General features: G+C 45.9%; 1 protein-coding gene across 6 annotated transcripts in view; it reads left to right on the top strand.

Moving 5' to 3' along the window:
* The window catches only part of Rgl1 (ral guanine nucleotide dissociation stimulator like 1), a 247,822-nt gene that overhangs the window by 187,919 nt on the left and 42,741 nt on the right, over positions 1 to 17,162 (top strand). For all 6 annotated transcript variants that reach the window (XM_029483257.1, XM_029483250.1, XM_021176216.1 and 3 more), the window contains one exon: positions 4,170 to 4,247. In XM_029483257.1, the coding sequence (XP_029339117.1) occupies positions 4,170 to 4,247 (78 nt within the window). The remainder of the gene's footprint in view (positions 1 to 4,169; positions 4,248 to 17,162) is intronic.

Genomic DNA, 17,162 nt, shown 5'->3' with positions numbered 1-17,162 from the left:
CTGGTCTGCTTCTATTGAGACTTCGCTGTTGGGGCACAGATATGAGGTGGTTCTCTCTGTAGAGAGATGGTGTCTGTGGACAACTTAGGACCCCTTGCTTCAGATACATGTTAAAAGCTATGCTCAGGTGGGTTTCAAACAAACTTCTTGGAAGTGGCTCTTCCAGATTTAAACATTATGGTTTTTTTCTTTCTCTTATTCAAGTAATTTTAATAATTGCTTACAGCTATACTATACAAGGCATTTGTAAGCCTTTCTTTTTGCCTGATGACAACATGAGAAACCCATGTCAAAAGTCATCTGGCAATGTGGATTTCGATTTAAGTTTTATAAAGAAGGGCATTTGCTCCTTGGTATGCCTAAGGGAGTTGAGCTTTGATCTCCAGCCTTGAGGAGGCTTGGTGGAAATTGAAGATGACATTGTTGACGGGTTCCTCTGTAGCTTTTCTGTTGCCACTAATTAAGCACACACACATGTACGTGTTCTGTTTACCCCCTTGGAGGAGAGGAAGTGAACTTGACTTTGATTTTTGATGGGAAGCTGTGAGCAGGTTCAGGGATACATCAAAGGGGCCTTCCTCATCTGGTAAAACCAACTCTGACATGAACATTAAAGAGCTCTCCATTCCAAAGCTAGATGCGTTTTGTTTTTCCCATAGAACATGACTTCTCCTTAATGATAAGAAAGGGCAAGAGCAGACAGTCACCCCTGACTAGTGCGTTCAGGTCTAGAAGGGTTTCTCACCTTCTTTGTCTTTATAACAGCACATATATACCTTTGTGGTTTCATTCTGCTAATACCTCCAGGTTATCTTTTTTTTTTTTAATCTTAAAACCTTTTTCATGTTAATTTTGGATATTTTGAATAACTACAGCCAAAGCTTAAACTTTTATGCTCCTAAGCCAGTGGCTCTCAATCTGTGGGTCACAGCCCCTTTGGCAAACCTTTATCTCTAAAATATTTACATTTCAATTCATAACAGTAGCATAACAGCAATGAAAGCGATCTTATGTCAGGGAGTCCCCATGACATGAGGAGCTGTATTAAAGGGTCACAGCGTTAGGAAGGTCGAGAACCACTGTCCTAAGCCCTTAAAGGACAGGTTAGGACCCTGTGTGCGTGGGGAGGGGCAGATGGTGCTTTTGTAGTCTCTGAACCTCGCATTAGAGCGGTCAGTTGGCATGTCTGCTGTGGCCTCACTGGGTACAAGCATTGTTGTGTCAAAGAGCAGTGAACACAGAGTCAAAAATACCGCTCACCTAGAATTTATGCTCTGGTCGATACCCAGCCCGGCAAAGCTGACCCTATATCGTGTTAGGGATATTGAAAGCTGTGGAGAGTGAGGTGGTAAAGGGGTGGTGTCAGAGTTGGGGTGCATTTTAAACAGGATGTGTAGGGAAGGCCTATACCAATAGGCAGCACTTCAGCAAAAATCTGAGGGACCCAAAGAACCTGCCATGGGAAGCAGCAGAAGCAAGAGACAGCTGTGAGTGGGGGTCGGGAAAGTGGGGGAATGGTTGACAGGTTGGTGAGGCAGGAGTGAGTGAGGGGAAACGTGGAAGTTATGGACCGAGCGCAGTGAGCAGAAGATTTCATGGTCTGTGGGAGGTGAGACTGGCCTTTTCTCAGACTTGAATCATGGGAGGGGCCTGAGGGGAGAAGGGCTAGGTCCTGAACAGAACTGTGATGGGTGGGTAGACACCCAGAGATCAGATTAGCTAAGTGGCCTTTGACTTGCTTTACCCTGAGGATGGCCACCTTTAGAGGCAGAGTAGAAACAGAAGTGCTAAGAAGTGTTTGGACTCGGGTGTGTTGTGTCGGGTGTGTTGTGTCGTAAAGGCAGAGCTGGAGATTTTCTGCATGGGTCTGATGGAGCAAGATTTGAGCAGCTGGACCATGTGCCCTTCCAAGCCTTGCTGATGATTGACAGCTCTTGGAGGCCTCTGAGTTATTTCCAAACCGTCACCTTGATCCCAGTTGTGTCCTGTGGACAGACACTCTAGCAGTGGAGAGAAGGAATAGTTATATGATCTTAGCCGTTGTTAATGGTAACAGGCTAATCAAACGCACAGGAATGCACAGCCTTTCTTGGCACCAAAGGGACAGTGCGCTGTGGCATCACATTCTGTGGGAGGAGCTGAAATAGGTGTTGGTGCCACCCAACCTCCACTTCAGCTCCAAAAAGAACCAAAAAAGAGCAGGAGAGCAGGAGAAATTATAGACAAAAGGAAAAAAGAAAAAGGAAGATCTGGAAGCTTCGAGTAGAAACATCTGAAAGAAAGCTATCAGTAAAATGTGTATTTTTTCCTTGAAGGTGCCCCTGGATTACCCTTGTCTATTTATATCTCTCACAGTTCCAGCAGGAAGATAAAAGACATTTCCGGAGAGAAGCTAACAGACAAATTAACATAACAAAACAAAGATTAAGAGCCCTGTTTAGTAACTGAGAGCTATAGGGGAGATGGAGAAACTTGGTGGCTTGCAAATGGCCTCCCTTTCCTGCACCCTCCCCAGACTCCCCTACTTCTGCAAACCACAGAATCCGCTGTGAGGCAGCATGAGGACACAGTTCACTGTGATGGTGGCCCAAGGAAAGAGCCAAAAGAATCCCATTTTGTTTATTTACTGGGCGCTTCATTTCCCACTCCTGCCTGGCTCGTGTGGGGTCGAGGAAATCTTAATCTGACTGAGCTCCTGTGTCAGGAAGAGCAGAGGGCGGCCCTGAAAGCTGTCACAGAGCAGGTGCTGCCCAGGGTGAAGAGGGTAGGAGGTCTGAGACCATGGCAAAGACCATTGTGAGGCCAAGAGACCAGTAAGGCTGATGAGGTAGAGAGAGGAGCAGTCTCTCTCTCTCTCTCTCTCTCTCTCTCTCTCTCTCTCTCTCTCTCTCTCTCTCTCTCCTCTCTCTTTCTGTGTGTGTGTGAGTGTGTGTGTAGTGACTAAAGACTCATCCTGGAACTTGTGGCATGGGGTGATTGAGACACCAGATGAGCTGACAGTCAGTTAAAGCATGCTTTTATTTTGTAAAGAATTTGTAAATCTTGAGAACAAGGAGCCATAGGGTACTAGAGCTTTTAATCCCATTATACAAGACAAAGTGTGCTCTTTAAAAATGTAAACCCACCAAATATAATTTCTAGTTTCAAAACTCTTAGGGCGACAAACAGCTTTTCAAACTCCAGGGACTTGGAATTCTTTCTTCTTGGGAGGAAAAACTGCAGGAATAATCCAGCCCTTTCAAATTAATGGAATGTTCCTTAGGGATTGAGTGTCAGTTACTAAATTCATATTCTCTTAGGTTGCTTGCAGAGCTGGGGATTGGAGCCAGGGCCTTGGGCATGCTAGGCAAAGCACTCTACCTCGGAGCCACCTCTCCAGCCCCTAGATACATACTCTCTGCAAAACAAAGCATGACATAATAATACAAAATGAACTTTCCCACATGTAGAGATAAAAGAAAAGCATATTGTATACTTGGGAACTGGTCAACTTTTTTAGTAAAAATTTGAATCTGTGACAAGCAAAATTTTAAATTCTAAGCACCGACGACTTTCCCCAAAACAGGACCCTTGTTCTCTTCTCAGCCTTTGTCTAGATCAGCCTGGCCTTAGGGTAGGCGTAGTCACAACTATAGCTGTTGCCTGCAGCAAAAGACTCTATTCCAGCCCTCGTCTCCATCCTAGCCTTTAAGAGTCCAGGGTTGTTTCCAGGAGCCTCCAACACTGATCTACTCAAAAGGAGGCCACACCTCCAGGTGTCTCATGGATACAGTGCTTCTGTGCCCATATAGGACCTACATTTCACAAGTGTGCCCACACAGTGGACGATAGGCTTGTATGAGAGTTCATAAGGAATCTGCTTTCTTTATAGTGTGTGATATCTGATCCTCTTGCTGAGATGAAACCCTGATGTATAGAAGAAATTCTGGGAACTATAGATTATTGTGCAGATATTCTAAAGAAGTGCGATACAGCCTGCTTCTGTTTGGAGTATACTCACCTAGCCATCTTGGGTTGTTCTTTGTTTGTTTGTTTGTTAATGCTGCTTTATTTTGGTGCTATTTTATATGTATTTATTTCCTTAATTATTCCTGATATGTTAGTTTATGCCTGAAGTTGGTTAGAGCAGCCTTATGACAGTTTTTGTTTGCCTCTTTTCATCTTTAAAGGTATGGAAACCTGACAGGCCCAAACTGTGAAGACGATGGAAGCCAAAGTTCACCCGAGTCCAAGGCCGTGATCCGGAAGTGAGTGTGTCTTCCTTCTCATTGACACCGTTACTAACTCTCAGTCAGGACTGTATCTTGGCCAAGCTCAAGCTTGGTATGTGAGCGTGGCAGTGTGTGCCTGCAATCCCAGCACTTGCGAAACCAAGGCAGCAGAAGCGCGAGTGTGAGGCGAACCTGTCTCAAACAAAACCAAAGTAGTTTAGCATACTGTTTCACTCATTTGGAATGGGTGCTGCTGTGCCGCCATGATTTCCCCCCATAGTACCATGGCTAGGGCTGGAGAGAGGGCTCACTTGTTACTTCTGCAGAGGACTGAGGTTCAGTTTCTAGCACACACCTGGTGGCTCACAGCCATCCATAACTCTAGTTTCAGGGGATACACAGAGAAAACATTCATACAAATAAAATAAAATAAAATAAAATAAATATATCTAAAAAGTGATCTAATGGTACTCCCCCCACCCCCCGCTGCAGTAATGCTGTGACACCCCCTCCTCCCCCCCGCAGTAACGCTTTGTGCATCTCCAGCTTACCAGGCGCTATTTGAAGGGATACAAGATAAACAGAACACGTGGTCAGCAGTAACTTGTCTTGGCTGTTGCAGAGTTTGTGTGTTAGCAGAAGGAGACAAAGAATAAACACAAGAGTGAAGTATGTAGCAAAGAAGTGTCTGGACTCCATGGAGCATGGCTTTATACGGGGTGAGAGAAAGAGGCTATCTGATCTGGTGACAGTGGAACGAACACAGTGGTATGAGGTGTGAGCCAAGCAATGTGACATCCAGGCAGAGAGGATATGGAAGAGGCTGTGAAGATGGGATAGCAGGAAGACACAGGGAATAGTGTGGCGCATGCTCAGGATGAAACTCAGGATGAGTTGGAGGTGCGAACAAAGCCAGGATGTGAGGGACTCGGGATGCTACATTGATACTGATGCTGAGGGACCTGGGGTGGTACATTGATACTGATGCTGAGGGACCTGGGGTGGTACATTGATACTGATGCTGAGGGAGGAAGGAAGGAAGCATAGCCATCTAGGTTACCAAGCTGCGTGCAAGCCACCAAGTACAACACAGCACAACACAGCAGCCTAGGTTACCAGGTTGGCTGTGGTTAGCATGGGGATGGAGGCCAGGGTGCAGTAGGAAGCCTGGTTAGCACCTTTACAAGGGTCCAGGCAAGGGGTGATGGGAGTCTGGATGCAAGCAAGGGCTAGGGGTGCTCTGCCTGTGCAGATACTGAAACAGATAGCTTGTCTGGAAGACCAAGAGTGGGGTTAGGACACCTCCAAAGGCTGTACTAGAACCCGGCTCTCTGAGTCAGGACTGGGAGTAGGGATCAAGTTTGATGTGTGTGTGTGTGTGTGTGTGTCAGCAAGTGAGTCTTAGATGTTAATGTTGAGGTAATCAATGAGTCTGGTCTCAATCAACTTTCTGGATGGTGGTGTTCTCTTGGGTAGCCTGGGTGTATTTAAAGCCACACTACTGCCTTTACTTTCCTGGGAACTAAAGGGGGAGACAGAGAGGAGCTAAGGTCCAAAGACTGGGCCTATTTCCCTTCCTTGTTTTGAGTTCCTGAAGTTGAAGTTCTGGTGAGGGAGACTAGAACAGCTGTCAGGGTGAACACAGTAGGGGGAAAGATAGAAGGGGCAGTTGTATGCCAGAAGACATGTACAGCAGAGTTCCACATGGGCTACCCAGTGTCCATTGCTGCCATGTATCAAGTGAAGAGGACTCTGAGAGGTGACTTCCTGCCCAGCAGTCCTGGGAGTTCCAGTGATGAGGCCAAGTGGTTTTAGCGGATGGAGGTGTGGTAAATGGAGAGACAGAGGATTCAGATCTCATAGTATGCCATTGTGGGGGGGGTTGTCAGGAAGGCTTTTTGGTTTATGTACCAGGTATGGTCTGTTTTAATGGGCAATTGTTTCCATTGAAGAGAATGATCTAGAAGATACTGAAGAAGTAGCCATAGTGTGGAGATAGAGGCCACTGCGGGGCTGTGTTCTGGAACAGATTTGGATGAGTATCCTGAGATCCAAAAATAATCTCTAGTGTCAAATACTCATTTGGGGCCAAAAATCAGGGAGTGGGAACATACTCGGACTTCTCTGTTTAGTTTTTAACTCTCCAAAAGATTTCCTGGTGATTTGCCAGCCTTGGAGACCATAGGTGTGGGAGTAAAATATTCCTTTTTTTTTCTTAATAATTTTATTACAGAAATATTTAATATACATATTAAAAAGTCAAGGACAAAGTATGGTATAAGAAAACCATTACATTGTCACTTCAGGAGATGGTCTCTGGGAGGAGTGACATTTGAAAGATGGTCAAGCCTTGGACAGTGGAACTGGCCAGGCAGAGGGACCACCAGAGCCAGGTCAAGGAAATTCAGTATATGTGGAATTTTGAAAAGCATCAGAGAGTTGTTGGAGCTACTTCATGGTGTCACATGTGAGTAAGGAGTGTCTGTGGGGCTGAAGCTAAGGTGAAGCTGAGATTACACGGCAGAAGACTGCAATCATCCACCTAAGGTTTGGATTTCCCCTAGTGAGCTGCGGGCCAGCAGATATCAAGGTTTATGTAGACAGAGAACAATTTTAAGATAGATCATCAGGATGGGGATACCTACAGCTCAGCATCCATGAAGCTCTTTAGAATTGAAGACAATCTGCTTCTAGGCCAGTGATTCTCAATCTGTTGGTCACCACCCCTTTGGGGTCACATATCAGATATCCTGGATATCAGCTATTACATTACAATTCATAGCAGTAGCAAAATTACAGTTATAAAGCAACAAAATAATTTTATGTGGGTGTCACCACAACACATGGAACTTGATTAAAGGGTCAGAGCACCAGGGAGGTTGAGAACCACTAGTCTAGCTTGACCTAATGGACTGGACTCTGCAGCTTCAGGTCCTTGAGTGAGCCCTGAGCACTTTAGGGTTAGGAAATCACAAGATTAGAGTGTTTAAAATTGTTTTTGCTCATCCATGATAAGTCACTAGAATATGATTTTTGTACTAGTGGGAGTTTGTGAATATCCTGGAGAGAGAGCACAAGACTCCAGTGACTGGCGTGGCTGAGTACTGAGCTGTGAGTGGACTAAGCGCATTGCCATCCACACTTGTGGGAAGGCAGTTAGTCTGGAAGTTTACCATTTGCTTAGCCACAGGAAGAACCAGGAAGAGTACAGTCTGAAACGTACCCGAGCCTTTCTGCTTCCCAGAGGGTGTCCTTAGACTAAATAGGTTTGGGGGAAGTAGCAGTTAGGAACATTGATTGTACCCTGGATGTGAAAAGCCATGTTCATTATTTTAAAGTCCCACTGAAATTAATTGTACACTCGGGACACTAATGTGGGTGAAACTCCAGGCTAAGCTGTTTTAAAGGGCTTTGGAGTTTTAAGCGCATGAGACCTTAACAAAGAGCTTCACACAGAAGTCCCCTGAGGGGTCCGTCATCTGGGGACAATAGTCCTTTCCCAAAGGCTCGCAGTGACTCGGTGGAAAGTTCTTGACCCCTTTGCTCAAGCTGAGTTGCCTTTTTAAAAGAATTGTGTCCGATGAGCGCATAGCACTTTATTTTATAATAGGTCGCTCTGTCCCCCCAGACTCTGGAATGTTAAAACCCCGTCTCTTGGTGACCTCTTTCTTTCTTCCACTCCCCTTTCTTCCAGTTTTTTCTCCTTTTATTAATTTGTATCCCATGTTCCCATTACCATCTTATACTGTTTTTTTCTGTTGACTGTCCTTCTGACAGAGTCCACCTCTACATGACCTCCCTTGAGAAGGAACCAGGGGAGGATCCCCCACCCCAATCTGTATGGAACACTGCAGACCCTCAGGCACCCATGCCTCTGCCCCGCACAGGGCATGAGCATCGCCTTCCTCTTGCCTATGGCTGCACAGAAGGCATGGTTTTGTGGCACTGTTCTCACAGGGTGACTCTGTCTCCCAGAAGACATTGACTAGCATTTGGAGACACTGGCGTGTCTAAGTTGGGTGTGTGCCACTGGCATCTAGTAGCCCGAGGACAAGGATGACAGTAGACATCCCACAATGCACAGGACAAGGCTGGTCCCTCCCATTTGGTCTATGACATTAAATAGCACAGTACCTTGGTAGGAGACCCTGCCCGCTGCACAGTTTGTGCACCTCTAAGCAGGCTCCTTTGAAGGGTGTCCACCTGCATTCCTTTTCATAATCAGGTGAGTTAAATCCTGCGGAGGTCCAGGCAGCCACATGGAAGGTGAGACGCCCAGCTCCTGTGCCCCACTCTGCCCCTTACCAGCCAAAATGGCCTCTGTGTAGTCACTTTATGTCTCTTGGTTTCAGGGTTTTCATTTGAAAATTGAGCTCTTTGGAGTTCAATTCAGTGATAGCTGATATAAGTGTGTTTAGTTGTCCAATAACAAAACCCAGAAATGTGGTCTTAAGTACTGTACTGGGCTTTTGAGAAATTTCCCTGACTGTGTTTTCCTCTGAGAAAGCATACGTAACAGAGTGAATCAAACTGTCAGAAAAAGGAGTCGGGCTCTGATTTGCTTATTGTTCAGTCATGACGTCACAGCTGCCGTCATAAATAAAGAGCGGAGAGGAGACACTGTGCCTCGGGGGACTACAAGGAGTGGCAAATGCCACCGGTTTCCTTTGCTGTGCATCTGTTCTCTTGTGATTTCAGGTGGGCAGCATGCAACAGGAATCTAGTGACACCCACCTCAGGGCAGTTGCCTTCAGTTTGTGGACCTGCTGGGATCTGGGAGCAGGGACTGGGAGTCACTATTGGATTTACCCATGAACCCCAAAGTGCCCAAAACAGTTTGATTTTCAGTTTTTTTTGTTTGTTTGTTTTGTTTTGTTTTGTTTTTGTAAACTGTAGCAGGATCCATATACTTTATATAAGTTTTCCCGTACCAAGTTGCCAGTCATTTCTGATATTTTAAAATGGGCGTGATCAAGCTAACAAAGGACTATAAAGATGGAAAATATGGAAATACAGATGAAACATGGTTTCTGGTGTCTTGAACCTGAACTGTCTGGTGTTCTTTATGTGTTTAAAAAACAAGTTATCAGGTTGCTCAGGACATTCCCGTAGTATCCAGACAGTATCAGCTGGCTCAACAGAGAGTGCCTCAATTTGCCAAGAATTCTGTATCCACGGCTTCCAGCTTTTAAGACCGTTGCCACACAGTGACTTCTGGTGTTAGGACTAGAGGACTTAGAGCCACATAGAGAATGAGCTGTGCCGTGTTCCCCGACCCCTCACCCCTCACCCCTACCCTGGACTCCTAGACATGACTGTTATTTGGGAATCAGGAAACCCACTTCCTGTTATGGAAGAAAACAAGCCAGCTCCCATTCATTTCACCTGTGCCCTCTTCATCCTTCCGCCAACATTTTACATGATAAAGCTCTGGTTTTTCCAGTACCAGAACTTGAACCAGAAAGGAAGAAGAAACTTTTCCTAGGACAAATTTATTGTAGCCATTGACCCTGGAAGTGAACAAATGCAGGGAAGGGGCGGTAACCACCCAGCTGTCACATGTGGGTTCTTTGAAATGTATGAGAGTTCTGGGGGGTGAGGGGGGTGGAGTCTGGGTGGAGGAGGTAGGGTGTATAACTTTATTTAAAGAGATTAACTCCCCTCCCCTCCCCCCCCCCCCCCCCCCCCCCCGGCAACGATGCTTTATTACTCTCCTTTAATCAGTATTCTTTAATGTAGAAATAGCTTCTGTTTCTTTTTCTTTAATTGAGTCCCATCCCTCCCTTTCTGGAATGACAGGTCTGTTTTCTCAAGCCCTTTACTATCACCATGCTTCAGATGGTTGAAACTGTCTTTATTTTCCTTTCCCCATGAGCAGAAGATACAATGTCGTTCTTGTAATCTTTCTAATAGACTGGGGGTGCTGACCCCAGGGCTCTGGCTGGTAAGAGAGCCAGTAGAAAGTATTAACCCAAGATGTCGGGCATCTTTAAAGAAAAGTTGAGGCCCGGAGTTATTAGTGCCTGGGGATATTACAGTGAAAGTATTTGAAAACTCTTCCTGGAATGTTTGCAATCAGTAGTCATTCCAGAAAACCCAAATGCCCTAAGAAGGCAATTGAATTTGAGCGATTGTAAGGAAAATGGAGAAAAGAAGAGAGATTTGAGGTGGGGAACCCATCAAAAATGAGACATAAAGCTGAGCACGGTGGTGCACGCCTTTAATCCCAGCACTCTTCACTCCCCNCCCNCCCCCCCCCCCCAAAAAAAAAAAGAAATGCACTCGGGAGGCAGATGGAAGGCAGACAGGGAAACGAAAGACAGTGGAGGTTCGGGACTCCCAGAAAAAAAAAAAAAAAAAAAAAAAAAACAGCGGGAGGAACACGAAACACTAGCACAGAATAGGTGGCCCTCAACCACAGCTGGCTTCACCATTCCACCCGGGACAAGTGTGACAACGACCACGTGAAAATCTGGAAAAACGCCTGACATGCAGCAAAATCATGGCGCCTGGTTGACATAAGCTGCCCAGCAAGCGCACACAAGCAGCAAGCAAAAGCTCGGGAAAGCAGGAAGCGTGGCTCGGGCACAGCTTCAGGCACCGCGACAGACCCAGGCCAGGAAAAATAGGCTGGACAAGCAAAACAGGCAGACAGATGTCTGAGTTCAAGGCCAGCCTGGTCTACAGAGTGAGTTCTGGGACAACCAGGGCTATACAGAGAAACCTTGTCTCAAAAACCAAACCAAACCAAACCAAAAATAAGCTATAACACATGAGGCTCGGGCATGGAGGTGCACACCTGTAATATCAGCACACTTAAGTCTGAGTCCAGCCTCGGACACAGAGTCAGTCTCAGTCTCAACCAAAAACAGATGCATCAACGGAAGAGTGCGGTTAGGAATGCCACCACGGTTAGAAGAGCTAGAGGTTATGAGAGAAATATGTATTTATCCTTTAAGTAAACAGAAGAAATAGATGTGTCACATTAAAGAGAAAGCCATTGTCTTTTAAATGTCTATACAGGGCACAAAAAGAAAAGGAAAACTATAGTTTAAAAAAAAAAATGGTTTCTTCCTGTGAGATGCAATGGAATCCCCAGAGAGGAAACTGGTGCTCTGACAGAGAAGAGCCAGTCAGTGACTTAAGCTGGATTTAAAGCAGTTTTCTTTAAAAAGAGAAAAATCAGAGATGACGGTATCTTATTTTTAAGATTTATTGTTTGTATGTGTGTGGGTGCCTTGCCTGCATATGTGTCTGTGCACCATGTGTGTGAAATGCCATAAGAGGTCAGAAGGGGTGTCAGATCCCCCAGAACCATATTTACAGGCATTTGTGAGCCTCCATACACCCGTATGGGAATTGAACCTGGGACCTCTGTAAGAATTTTTAATGAGCCGGCTCTCCAGACCTATGACGGTATTTTGTACCTGTTGGAAACAGTTTAACAGACGTCCTAACCAGTTATGTTTCTGTGGATTCTTATCTCATAGAAGACAGCGGTTTTCCCCTTGCGTCTCTAGCCCCCACCTTTGGTGCCTGTCTGTGGTGATCTTGCTTCAGGGTGCTCTTTTAGTTATTGTGTATTTTCTTTTGCCTGCACAAATGTGTCGAGCTCCTGCCCTCACTCAATAGGTCCATCGATGGAAGGTTAATCAGACTCGTGTGCTTTGACCGAGATCAGGCAGTTAATTCAGGGCCAAGTGTGTACAGTCAAGTTCAGCCGGGCATCACACAGAGGTCTTTGGTTCTCAGGCCTGCCATTTAGGGCCACACGTGGGGTTTGCTAGCAATAAGAGCACATCAGTACCCCCAAACCCAGACCAGTGGGGTCCTCAAACAGCTCTTGTGAAATGTGGAAGTCTGACTTGGTTCCCTCGGAAGGAAATGGTTTGAAGGATCTGAGGAAAGCTGAAGGAAGACCAAGTCAGTCCCATCAAAGGAGGGCTTGCTTCCTGTCCTTGGTATGCGTGGTAGCACCTGACACCTCCGAGGGAATCGCCATCCAGGGTGAAACTTCGGCAGGTTGTAAGTAGAAGCCCCCTGTTTATAATGAGCAAACTCCTTCTTCAGACCTGGGAACTGGGGAGGGAGTTAGCGAGGTCCTGAAATTAGAATTTTGATGAATGGCTGATTCATTTTTCTAATAATAGTTAGAAGTTATTGATTGCTGAGTGAGAACAATGCACTGTGTGTACTTTAAAATTCTCCTAATGACCTTCTATGTTGTTCCATCTACCAGAGAGTAGGATGGGTGGTGGGAGAACTTGTCCAGGGTCATACAATGGATGAGAGAGTGCTCAGAGTTAGCCAAGGCCATGCTCTTACAGCCTGGATCCTTTCATTCTTCCCCTGTGATAAGAATGAAAATATTTCTCGTAAGTGTGGAAATGAAAGACAGATGTGTGAGTAACCTTGACTCCGGGTTAATAGGGTCCAGGCGCAGCTCATCCTGCCCCTGCCATAGACAGCTTTTGTCTCTGTGTACCTTCCTCTGCCTGGCTCTCCTTGAGGTGGTTTTTAACTCCCTCCCCTGCCTCCTTCTGCTTCCATCTTGATTTTGGCTTTGTTTCCATTTATTTCCGCTGGCCCTATCCCAGCTCCTCCTTCCATTCCCACCCTGATGTTTTAATCCTAATTTACCACAAACACCACAGTGTGAAAAAGGAAAGTCCAGGAAGCTGAGCAGATGACCCTGACAAGTCCAGATAGTACTGTGTCCCTTCTTCTGGGAAGAGGGGAGAAGAAAAGAAGAGAAACTTTGTCACACCCTTTGTTCTTTCTCATCAAGGAAAGTATCTTGCCGATAACCTCTGTCTGGCATGGTTCCCTAAGACTCAGGAAAAGCATTCTGTGACTTGGAGAACAAGGTGGAAGGCCCAGCTCTGTCAGGGTCAAGGTTGACAGCATTACAGCCCACCAGCATGGCTTAGCAGGAGCACAGCCATGTTCCCCAGACTTGCGGGTTCCCCAGACAAGTGCAGAGCTCTTAGACTGCGTTTTCTCCCCCTTTGCTCCAGGATGTAATCGAGTTTGTAGAGAATGTCCTAGAATAAGGAAACTTTCTGCTATTTTTTCCAAAAGTTTCTGTGTCTTATCTTCTGGCAATGATTAAATATGAGCTATCATCCCAAATAGGCTCTAGGGCAGGGAAAACATACCTCTAAGTAGACGGAATTATTCTTTTTGTGTAGTGGTAATCTTATTTCTGGCTTGGTAGCTATACATTAAGGGAGAGATGCTATGCCCCCAAACCATTGCATTAAACTTATTTATTCTAAAGTGTATAGCCACCATTGGAATTTTTGGATAATTTGATATACCTACTCATAGTCTCCAGGTTTGTCACATCTGTGTTTGGAGGCCAGCTGCTACTTTGATGGCCTGTCAGTCCTCTCACTATACTCTACAAGCCCAAAGGCCTACATGTCGCTGGGAAGTGTGGAAAATTTTCCTGTGCTTGCCCCTTTAGCAAGGCACCCTGCTAACCAGATGTTACCAAGTACAACTTGTGCCAGCCAAACAGTCAGTGAGCATAGTATGTGTCATCTAAGTTTAGCATGTATCACCTGGGCATAGCATGTGTCACCTGGGCATAGCTTGTGTCACCTGGGCATAGCACATGTCACCTGGGCGTAGCACGTGTCACCTGGGCATAACATGTGTTAGCTGGGCATAGCTTGTGTCACCTGGGCATAGCTTGTGTCACCTGGGCATAGTATGTGTCACCTGGGCATAGCACGTGTCACCTGGGCATAGCATGTGTCACCTGGGCATAGCATGTGTCACCTGGGCATAGCATGTGTCACCTGGGCATAGCATGTGTCACCTGGGCATAGCTTGTGTCACCTGGGCATAGCACGTGTCACTGCGATGTGCTCGTCCCCTCTTTCTGTACTTTCATTAAGCACTTCTCAAGCCTCCTCAGTGTTTGGCTGTCTTACCTCGAGACCCTTGCTTCAGTGCTGCTCTAGTTTCCATGCTACCGATTCCGATTCCTTCTTATCCTTAAGATCTCAGCTCCTAGGGAGACCCTCCTGAAGCTTTGACCAGGTTCCCTGTGAAGGACAGTTCTTCTGTGGGTCCCTGAACCCTTTGTTGTGACATTTACCACATAATTAGTGAGTGGGTGTGGAAACCGAAGAGTACTCAGTAATGCGGTTTGGTTATATAGATTCTCCCTGAGGTCTCTCCTGGAAGGAAGAGCCTCAGACTTGACTTTAGCAGGCTCCACACGTGGGCCCGTGACCACAGATTTCTTTCCCGTAGGCTTTCGCAGCAGGAGGGAAGGTGATTCTTGCTAAGAATGCCCGAGGGAGAAAGCTGTATGCTGGTAATCCCCTCTGCTGTCAGGCATGACTGCTGGTGCTGCCACCCATCTGGCATGTCGGTCAGACTCACGCTTCCATTTAGGACAGAGGAGTGACCATCAAAGAGTTATTTTGGATAAGAAAGCTGTGCATCGGTGTTTCTCCTTAATGCAGACTGCTGTATAATCTTACTAATCTCTCCATCTGGTTTTTGTATTCCTCCAGTCTACATAGACTTCCTGTCTTCTTGTTAATACTCTAGTTTGATATCTTTGAATTGCTTTGCCTTAGTGTGACCTTTAGTGTGTATGTGCAGGTTGGTGTGTGCATACATGCTCCTGCCCACATGTGCAGCATTTGTTCAAAGCTGTGACCTTCTTCCAGCAGGTGTGGGGTCACAAATGTTGAGGCACAATTTGGCTCCGTGATTGGTGGCAAATTCTTTGAGTTGATTTCACCAAGCCACCTTCACAGTCCCTTCCTTTTGTGACCCTTGGTAGGTCATTGTAAGCATATTACCAATTTTGAGTTTCTTGATGTGTCTCAGAAGGTCCCATTGACATTATGTCATTTGAAATCACCACCGGTCAGTATTGGATAGATGCAGGTAGGTGTTTTCTGTCCCTTCTCCGGGTAGGGGTCAGTGGGACCATGTGAACAAATCTCCAAGTTGTCAGATGGTGAGAAGTTAGGGTCTCCCTTCTCCCAGCCCCTTCTTGTTCTGCGCACAGGGGCAAGGGACTTCTCCAGTGGGATAGGCTCACTTTGCCTGCACATTTGTAACTGCATCCAGTATCTCCCTTCCTGGTAAGGTTCCTTAATTCTCCCACTCAGTCCTGGAGAGGAGCAGAGCCGAGGCCAGGAAGATGGAAAAGCTGCTGTCCCCTTTCCTCTGTCATATTTGCGATGTCGCTTTCCTTCTTGGAATCTTAACAGCCCGGCATTTGTATCTGCTGCTTGTTCTATTGAGAATGGAAAGTTTCTTCCCAGGCCTGGCAAACATAAGGCTACTGTGAACTTCAGGCAAGGGTCCAGGCCTTTCCAGAAACCCTCCGTTCCTGGCAAGCTGAGGAGTTCTGCTGGACGGAGGGCAAGGGTCTGCTCCCTTTGCTTAGACTGTCTCTGTTTTTCTCTTCTCTGATTTCTTCCTTCTCCCTATTTATTCCGAGTGCATGTGTGTGTGTGTGTGTGAAAATGCTTTTCCTGTCTAAGATTGCAATGAATTCTCAAAACCTCCTTAGGCTTAGCCATGGGAGGTCACAGTTAGAGCACATATGATGAGAAAGTCCCTCACCAAAGTGAGTTAAAAGTATTAGGTTAAGGACAGAATGGGCTGATTCGAACCATGGTCTCTCCAGCCTTTCTGGGCTCCTTCTGAAGCTGTGACTTTTCTTGGACACAGACTGCTTGAACGCTTTGGGGAGCTGCTCATCATGTGCACAGATATAGACCAAGGCACACATTTTATAATTGTTGACAATCACAAGAACCTGGAAGTTATTTCCTTTCCCTCCCCTCCCCTCCCCTCCCGTCCCGTACCCTCCCGTCCCGTCCCCTCCCATCCCCTCCCCTCCCCTCCCCTCCCCTCCCCTCCCCTCCCCTCCCCTGACCTGTCCCTTCCTCTCCTCTCCCTCTCCTCTCCTCTCCTCTCCTCTCCTCTCCCCTCCCATCCCCTCCCCTCCCCTCTCCTCCCCTCCTCATTGTGAGTGCGCGCATGCGCACACACATGTGTCCTTTATTTTAAGAATTATAAAAGTGTTCCTTTGCAAGAATCTAGTTTATATATTTAAATGCAGGTTTTCTGTGTTCTGGCATCCCAACTATGCACCCATAATATTTTGTGCTTACCAAAGAAAGGAAAATTACTTACAAATTATATTTGTTATAAAAAAAATAAACATTTACATGGTAAGTTGATTTTTTATTGTATTTATTCTTTAGCAGTTTTATACATGTATACAATGTATCTTTATCAAATTTACCCTTCCCTCTCCCCTCCCACGCTTGCAGGATTCCCCCAGACCCATGCTCTTCTGGCCTTTGTGAATGCTCCCCCCCCCCTTTTTTTTTTTTAAATATCCTACTAAGGCCAGTTAGTGGAACTATGGAATATTAACTGTTGATAAATATTTAAAAGTATGATATTTAAGTTCGGTAACTGAAAGGAGCCGTGAGGAAATGAGGGCCCCCAAATAGAAAGCCATTGACTCTCACTGTGTGAAAGTTATGACTCTCACTGTGTGTTCCTGGCTGTCTTGGAACTGGCCCTGGCCTCGAACTCACAGATCCAGCTGCCTCTGCCTCCCGAGTGCTTGGATTAAAGGCGTGCTTCAACACTGCCCAAGCTCCTGTTTTCAATTTTAATACAAAGCCCAGGTTACTTTCTTTCAGCTTTCTGGAGGGAAATAATGCGTTTGTTAATTTTATTTAATTTAAAGATTTAGATTATTAAGTCACTTCTATTATGGTGATAGTTTAATGTCACTTGTTTCGTGTAGATAATTAAATATTAGCAATCCCAGATGCTGTATAGACCACAGACGTGAAACAGTGATGCCCACATAGAGAAACAGTCACCGTGTAGACATTACTGCTCTTGGTACTTGAACTCCAAAGGCTGAGTTAACTCTCAGTGGACTTTTGT

The sequence above is a fragment of the Mus caroli genome, chromosome 1, assembly GCF_900094665.2.
Source record: "Mus caroli chromosome 1, CAROLI_EIJ_v1.1, whole genome shotgun sequence".
Lineage (NCBI taxonomy): Eukaryota > Metazoa > Chordata > Mammalia > Rodentia > Muridae > Mus > Mus caroli.
The sequence above is the reverse complement of the archived record's forward strand: the minus strand, read 5'-3'. Positions and strand labels throughout refer to the sequence as shown.